Here is an 8,880-nt window from a genome sequence, read left to right as displayed (position 1 = left end):
AAAAGAATACACACACACACACACACACACACACGTATAACTGAGCCGCTGTGCTGTACCTGACACTCACAGGATACTGTAAATCAACTCCAACAAAACATGAAGCACATGCTAAACGAAATTAGCCTTCCACCAAAGCCTCTGAGCGTCACACCACCAAAAAAGGTGACGATACACCCTTTCAAACGCCTATTTCAGTTCTTTAAACACGTCAACTGGCAAGTAGCAACCACTTCCCTGACAAACAGAATCACCTACAGTAAAGCTGGGGCCACATCTGCAACGTCACTGAGTCTAACCAGGAGAGCGTGTGGCCATGAACCCCTTCGAATGACACTGAGTCAAGGCCAATCAGACCCAGCCAGGGCGCTCCAGCTGTGAGATGTGGGCTGATGAATTCCCGCACGGCCACCGTGTCTGGCTTCCAGGGGTGACGCCACCTCCAAGGATAACGCGGCCCACAGCTCTGGAGTTGCCGTGACTGAGACATCCCACGTCCACGATCAGGCCCCGGACCACGGCTCTGCACATAGGGGTGCCAACGCCATCCTTCCACGAAACCACGGAAAGGAATTTGACGGGATGCATCCTTGCCCCGCATCCGTTCTCGTGTTCCGCGGCACCCGGAGGCTGGCGGCTTGGTGTCGAGTGACACCCTGCCCCTCACAGGCTGCCGTGTCCGAGGGAGAGGTGACATCACCTCTCACGCAGCGCACACTACTCGGCCGTAACGGGGGTACAACGCACTCTGATGACATAGTGTTTTAGGCAAGGGGCGGGAAACGTTGGATTCATTTATAAATTCCTCCTGAAATTTAAAACCATCGTTTTACCAAAATCGAAAACAAGGTACAGAATTACGTATTATCTACACAGGATTGTGAGAATTAATCCAGGAGGAAAAAGCTGACCACACCCTCCGATCACGCTCCGTCTCAAGCTTATCGGCCACATTGAAACAATACCTCTTTCTCCTCCTCTGTCTTCCCGTGAGCTTTGCTATAGTTGATAGGCGTGTCCCAGCCCTCGTGATCACAGAGGGCCTGGTAGAAGGCGGCATTGACCAACAGGCTGCTGGTTTTGAATGGGGAAGAGGAAGCAGTTGGAAGAGAAGGGTTAGCGGAAGTTAGGGGTGCAGCTTTGTCCAGGATTCGGTTTTTTTTCATGCTTAAGTCCAGTGTGCCATTTTCATCCACTTCTATCTCGGCTCCCTGGTGTACAATAGGAAACAGAAAAACATTTAAGCAGTTTGCAGTGGTAGCCTAGCCATGTGGGCTTTTAAGGGATCATTTTAAATGCAAGCTTTTATGTAAGTATAGCTGATTTTAAATCTAGCTTTCTGATTTGCTTTGGTTAATGTTCAATTCTTAGGCAGACTTTTCAGAGCAGCCCCATTAGTGAGCTTTGTGTTTCTGGGTTTAAACAAAGTAAGCCTAATATAAATAAGATGGTCCAAATACTAAATGTACTGGAAAAACCTGTTTTATCTTTTTTTTTCCCCCAAGTTTAGCTTTAAACCTTCCTTTCTAGTTTGCAGAATTATCACTCCCAATTCATCCTCTGAAGCGTTAACACTTGAGTTTATAAAGAGGCACAATTTTCTTCCCCCATCACAATATTAATCTAACGTGAAAAACACGCACAAACAACCAGCTGGAAGAGACTTTTTACCGGGAAATACGAGAACTATATTAGATTAGTATGAAAGTGACATTTTACCCCGGATGCCTTGCGCCAGAAAAGCTTGGTTAACTCGTGGCGGGCGTGTTGGGCGAGGCGGGCGGTGTAAACGAAAGTTCCCCTGGGGGCCTGGAGCGGAGGTACCAGGTGTCACATGACAGGACGGGCTGGGCAGCGGGGGGTAAGTTCCACAGTGAAAACTCCAAAGTAAAGGTGATTCTTTTCCAGATACTCACTATGAGACTTGACTTCTACCTCACGGCGTTTCTCTTCAGGAGACCTTTGGCTAAGCTTCGTTTTCTTTTTAAGGTTCGAGTGCCAACAAAGTCCCCATGTGCCCCGGACCTTCCACAACTCACGTGCCCGAGGATGGCACGCATGGCCCTGAACCGTGAACACCGCCAGGCAGTAACTCCCAGAAGGCGGGGCGAACGGGCTCGTCACCCTCGCAAGTGGGTCAAATGAATACCTGAGCAGCATTGTAACCGTCATCCATCAGTTCACAATTAGCTTCCGGACAATGTCTCTTTTCTTTTCCTTTTGGCCGGCAAAGCGGAAGTCTTCTCTGGATATGCTCCTCAGATCCCTGACGGTTACTTCCCAGGGGTTTCTTTTAACTCCCCATTTACACTGCACCCATACCCCCTCCCCAGGGGTTCCCCCTGAGACGTGATCCACCGGAGCGGCCGCCTGAGTTGAAAAATAAAAGCCTCTCTTCTGTTTGCGTGTTTGACCTGCAAAGTTCCTGTTCTCAATCTCTCAGCCTATGAGGTAGAAATGCTCTATTATATTTGTGGGGGGTAAATACACTTCTAATGTATTTGTGCTAAGATGTTTGGTCATATCTTTCTGTCCTTTTCAGTAAATAGTTTAATCTCCCGTGATCGTTTTAAGCCCTGAATTTCACAGTACAGCTTATCCGGGATAATAACTTAGTAACCACCACATCTTATGCCATCTGTATAATATCAAATACGTTTTTATCCCAGCATTAATAAACCTTAGTTACAAAAATCCAAGATATTAACCATATCAGTGCTACGTGCTCTCTCCGTGATACAATGTATTCTGCCAGGAGTACATCGAAGCAATTTTTGGCTTCATAGCTGATACGCAACTATAGCAATGAAACAGAGCTATAGCTATCAAGTTTAATGGCCAATGTAAAGTAAAATGCTAAATATTGTAGTTGCTGACATTTTTCATAAAAAAAATAAAAAACTTGGGTTAAGACTGCACAACCAACATTCACATAAAATTCCAGACCTCTGTGACAGATGGCTTAGGAAAAAGGAGCCACGTGACTGGGCTGCAGTGTTTTATAGTGCAAAACCCATAAATAGTGCAGATTGGAGCCTTGCTGAAAAAAACCCAACTATTCCAAGACAACACTAATATATATTTTAGCTTTTACAGGAAAAAAAAAACTTCCAATGAGTAAATTAAAAAATCGGAGATTCTCAGAGTTGTGATGGTCCTACATCTTGAGTAATCATGGGCTGATTGAAAAAAAGAATCACTCCTAATGTTTAAAAGAGGTGCTTTTCTGCACCCCGTGCCCCAGCCGGCTGCTCTGCGCACCTGACCGGGCTGTGGGGAGCAGGAGGCCGTGCGGGTACAGATGGGCTTTAAGTGAGCTCACAGACGCGTTCAACAATTACACACAGCACCAGGGAAGGGCCCCTTTCTGCCCGTGGATGGGTGGATCAGACGTTTACTGCATGGATTTTATTCAGAGCAGTATCAACAGACATCACTTCTCTCTGTGCTTGAAACTCCAAATAGCAGAACAATGAGGACAGGGTGGGAGGGGCGGCAGGAGGGGGAAGGAGCGGCTCCCCCCTGACATGGACCCCCAGTCCGAAGCCTAGTACACTCATTTCTGAAAGGGCTGTTTTAGACCCTTGTTTTCATTATTTGAATTTTAAGCTTTTTGAGGCTGGTCTAACACTACTCATACACTTTCCAACTCTGGAGCGACATCAGTGACCATCTAGTTCAGCTACTTTTGAGTTACAGATGCTACCTGTAATAATACAGATGTATTTGTTCATGAAATGACTGAGAAAGCACAGAATATTTTCAAGCCACGATATTTACGGGGAAAAGAAAACTGAAACGTACAGTGTCCCCACTTCAAGGAGCTTATTTTGTGCATACAAGACATTTTTAGTGAAATAGACTATAAATTATTATTTTAAGTTATATAATTTATATATAAATTATACAATTATAAATTATTATTCAACTGAAAGCTGAGATAATTTTTCATTATAAGTCTTATCTGTGCTATAAAATAAGAAGTGACTCAGATGTCTGCCAACAGAGAAATGATACTGCGCTGCATCTATTAAATGGCATGTTACAAAAATAAAACAAAATAAAAATAAATAAATTTTAAAAAAGGGCTTCCCTGGCGGCGCAAGGGTTAAGAATCCGCCTGCCAATGCAGGGGACACGGGTTGGAGCCCTGGTCCGGGAAGATCCCACATGCCGCGGAGCAACTAAGCCCGTGCGCCACAACTACTGAGCCTGCGCTCTAGAGCCCGCGCGCCACAACTACTGAGCCCACGTGCCGCAACTACGGAGCCCGTGCGCCTACAGCCCATGCTCCGCAACAAGGGAAGCCACCGCAATGAGAAGCCTGCGCACCGCAACGAAGAGTAGCCCCCGCTCGCCACAACTAGGGAAAGCCCGCGCACAGCAACAAAGACCCAACGCAGCCAAAAATAAATAAAAATAAAAATAAATAAATTTTTAAAAATGGCATGTTATGTGCTCAGTCAAGTGATAATTATGAGAAGTTTGTTGCAACAGGGAAAAGACTTATGTCACTGAAAGCAGGAGACAGCCTGGCATGCTGGCTATGTGTACAGCTAGGGAAAATGGGGAGAAATTCATTTTCTGCAGAAGAGCAAACAGGAAAACACAGAAATTCTTGCATTTGTAGTTAGAGGATAGGCCAATGGCTGTTTTCCTCCAATATTTTCCGGGCAAATGATGATCTTCTGTTGTTTCAACAATTAAAAATGATCTTACATTCAAAGATGGTGATGAAGTAAAAAAAAGCAAAATTGTAATTTTACCTTAAATGTTCTGATTATGAAAAGCATTAACTTTCAAGACATTGATAGGATAAGATAGCCTCGTTTTCCTTATTTGGCAGGTTTTCTGTTAATACGAGAGAGGGCCCCACCACCCTGCCTTTGTGACTGGGCTAAAAGGACATGCAGACAGGTGGCCCGCAGCCTGGCTTCTGCTTCCAACCTGCCACTTCTGCTCTTCTGCTTGTGCTTCAGGGAGTCTGCTTGGGGGAGTATCTTTCTGGTATCGAAAGTCCTCTGAAATGTTTTCAAAGTAGGCAGGGTATTGAGTAGAGTTCTCTGTGCTATACAGAAGGTCCTTGTTGATTATCTGTTTTATATATAGTAGTGTGTATATGTTAATCCCAAACTCCTAATTTATCCTGTGCTATTTATAGCACAGGGCACTCTACTCAGTACTCTGTAATAACCTTTATGGGAAAAGAATCTGAAAAAGAATGGATATATGTGTACGTACAACTGAATCACTTTGCTGTACACTGTAAACGAACACAACCTTGTACATCAACTACACTCTAATATAAAATAAAAATTAAATTAAAATATTAAAAAATCCTCCTGCCTATCCTCAAAAAAAAAAAAATAAGTAGGCAGGGTATTAACAATAAACAAATGAGAGACTTCCCTGGCGGTCCAGTGGTTAAGACTGCGCTTCCACTGCAGGGGTGCGGGTTCGATCCCTGGTCCGGGAACGAAGATCCCGCATGCCACAAACATATAAAATAAATAAACAAAGTAAAATAAATCAATGAACTGAAAACATCTTATTCTTACTAAACAGCAATCAAATACTAAAACTGTTAAGAGTATAGACTTGTGAAATGTACTCAATATAAATCCAGTGATGGAATTCAGAGGAGAATCAAGTGGCTGATATAAGGTATAAAATTAAAGTTAAATTCATAACCATTTCCCCCAAGTCTTTGCCTGGCACTTGGAATCACAGTGAAAACTCTTGGTGGGCCAGGAGTCTGTACACCAGGGAATGATAAACCCTTCAGGAGGGTCAGAAGTTAGACGCATGTGGATTCAAATTTTTGCTCCAGTGGCTATAGCTGTGCCACTCGGAAGCAGTTATTTAGTATCTCCACACTACTTTTCTTCACCTGCAAAATGGGATAATCGTATCTGCTTTACAGAGTTTCTAGAAGGATTAAAAAGGATTATTATGGGCAGAGTGCTTATTTACAGTGCCTGGCACATAGTAGGTGTTCAATAAACAACAACTGATAATAAGAATAATTTGATTAGGTTTTTGGACCCGAAGAGACCTCCCTATGCTGTTCCACGCTGAGGAAAAGAGGCAGTTTCCCCATACGTGTCAGCTGGTTCCTTGAGATCCCGACTCAGGTCCCTCAGGACATTTCACTCACATTCTATAGCATCCTCTGACTTCATGTTAAAGCTACCGCAAAAGGCTGCTTTTGGATTCTAACCACCCCCAGAGCCGCCAGGCTATTTCTGAGAGCAGAGGCAGCAGGAACGGCGACGTGACATCCTGCTGTGTCTACGCCTTGTTCAAGCACAAAACAGACTTTGAACTTTAAACATTTCAAGCAAGTGTCAATTTTTTGTTTTCTTTCAAGGCACACTGTGCATATGCCACTTTGTCTAAACAGGTGGGGAAAACACCAAAACAAACAACAGAGCGCTTGGCAAGCGGCAGCGATCGGGATAAAGATAGACAGTGTGCCTATTCCTACCTCTGCTGAGGGGAGGAAGAGGAGGAGAAAGATGGGGAAGAAGGAGGATGGAGCTCGGGTCTTAGGGAACGTGGCAGAGCCCCGCCGCTCCCTCCTTATGCCGCCCGCTTCTACTCAGCCCCGCCCTCATCTCGGGAGCACCCGTCCCCAGACTAAAGGGGGAGTGATGGAAGCTGTGGTCCATGTGAGCTCTGCAAACTCACATTAATTCCAAATGGAAGTAAAGTACAGTATACAAATCTCAGCACCAAGGACCGTGCTAGCATTGAGACGGGGTTCATCCTTCAGACAAAAGGACCCGTAACCACGACAATCTCCATTAAGGATTGCTATTACTAACTTTTCCTCCTGACTCGATTCCTCAGAGAGATACTTAAAACACGCACAAGTGATTTAGGCGGCGTAGGCCCGCTGGGTACGTGCTGGACTGGATTTTAACAAATAAACAATTCCTTCTAAGATCTACTTTCAGGATGTGGTGGGCTCAAGCTTGGGCAGCGATGGGCATTGTTAGCCCTGGCATCTCAGCTCAGTGCTGGGGAGGAGCCGTGAAGGAGGCGTCTGAGTGTTGGGTGGGCAGACGCTCAGGCTGAGAAATTTTGGAAGGAGTAGAACACTTTGGACCGTGCCTATCGTCCTTCGCTGTCTTTAGAAGATGTTCTCTTGCATCTCTGAAGTCTGCCTTCACCCCCTTATCTTCCAGCAGAGTAGGGATTTTCAAAATCACGGATTCAGGTCTCCCAATAAACCTGGAGTCAGCTGTGAGTCTGCACACAGCATGAAAAACAAATCTGTATTAGCTCCGACCCGTGGATGAAGGCGATCTCAAGGTTAGTGTCCTTTGGCTTGATTTTAACAAGGTCACGCTCCTGCACATGATCTGTAATTTGTTCTCCTCTTGGGCTCTTTAAGCAACTTCAGAGAAGCTCATCGGGTAAAGGGAAGGACATGGAGGCAGAGGAAAATAAATCCCTTGTCCAAATTCTGATCAAATTCCCTACAAGCCACCCATGCCTCCCCTGAACCTCAGGAACGTCACCTCTGAAGACCCAGTTCTCCACCTGGAACGACCACTTCTTTTGTCCTTCTCTTACTGTAAGCTCCTTGAAGGCGGGGTCTCTGAGGGGCTCTAACCTGTGCTTGGGCAGTCCAGCACCTACAGACCCTTCAGGTGGGACAGCTGAGTCCATCTGCCAGAATATCTCTGGTACACCAAAAATGCTTCTATGCTCTGCTATAGAAGTCAAGAGTAGAGAAAAGCTGCATATCCTTCTTTCTAAGCTAGGAACTCAAGACATCTATGGATTTTGGCTAGAAAAAACAAACGTACTGACAGCCTGCCACGGAGGCAACACCAAATCCTGGTGGAGAGAGAATCAGGATAGTATTCAATGTGGACGGGAAGACTGTTTACACTTAATCCTACATTAAGCAAAGGGCACAGAGCAGAGGGCCACACAGACAATAGAGATGGCTGCCACATGGCTTCACAGGCGAATTCTATCCAACATTTAGAGAAGAGCGAACATCGATCCTTCCCAAACTCTTGCAAAAGATTGCAGAGGGAGAAACACTCCCAAATTCATTCTACGAAGCCACCATCACCCTGATACCAAAACCAAAAAAAGATATCACAAAAAAAGAAAATTATAGGCCAATATCACTGATGAAAAGAGATGCAAAAATCCTGAACAAAATACCAGCAAACAGAATCCTACAGAACATTAAAAGGATCATACACCATGATCAAGTGGGATTTGTCCCAGGGATGGTAGGGAAAAGCTGCGTATCCTTCTTTCTAAGCTAGGAGGAACTCAAGACATCTATGGATTTTGGCTAGAAAAAACAAACGTACTGACAGCCTGCCACGGAGGCAACACCAAATCCTGGTGGAGAGAGAATCAGGATAGTATTCAATGTGGACGGGAAGACTGTTTACACTTAATCCTACATTAAGCAAAGGGCACAGAGCAGAGGGCCACACAGACAATAGAGATGGCTGCCACATGGCTTCACAGGCGAATTCTATCCAACATTTAGAGAAGAGCGAACATCGATCCTTCCCAAACTCTTGCAAAAGATTGCAGAGGGAGAAACACTCCCAAATTCATTCTACGAAGCCACCATCACCCTGATACCAAAACCAAAAAAAGATATCACAAAAAAAGAAAATTATAGGCCAATATCACTGATGAAAAGAGATGCAAAAATCCTGAACAAAATACCAGCAAACAGAATCCTACAGAACATTAAAAGGATCATACACCATGATCAAGTGGGATTTGTCCCAGGGATGCAAAGATTCTTCAATATATGCAAATCATTCAATGTGATACACCACATTAACAAATTAAGGATTAAAAACCATATGATCATCTCAATAGATGCAGAAA

The 8,880-nt window shown here is 44.6% G+C and overlaps 1 protein-coding gene across 1 annotated transcript in view; it reads right to left on the bottom strand.

Annotated features, from left to right (window-relative positions):
• Window positions 1–8,880, bottom strand: part of ST18 (ST18 C2H2C-type zinc finger transcription factor) — a 72,302-nt gene that overhangs the window by 37,910 nt on the left and 25,512 nt on the right. The window contains exon 9 of the mRNA XM_024127023.1: window positions 966–1,211. Coding sequence (XP_023982791.1) covers window positions 966–1,211 — 246 coding nt within the window. The remainder of the gene's footprint in view (window positions 1–965; window positions 1,212–8,880) is intronic.

This window comes from Physeter macrocephalus, chromosome 15, assembly GCF_002837175.3.
Source record: "Physeter macrocephalus isolate SW-GA chromosome 15, ASM283717v5, whole genome shotgun sequence".
NCBI lineage: Eukaryota > Metazoa > Chordata > Mammalia > Artiodactyla > Physeteridae > Physeter > Physeter macrocephalus.
The sequence above is the reverse complement of the archived record's forward strand: the minus strand, read 5'-3'. Positions and strand labels throughout refer to the sequence as shown.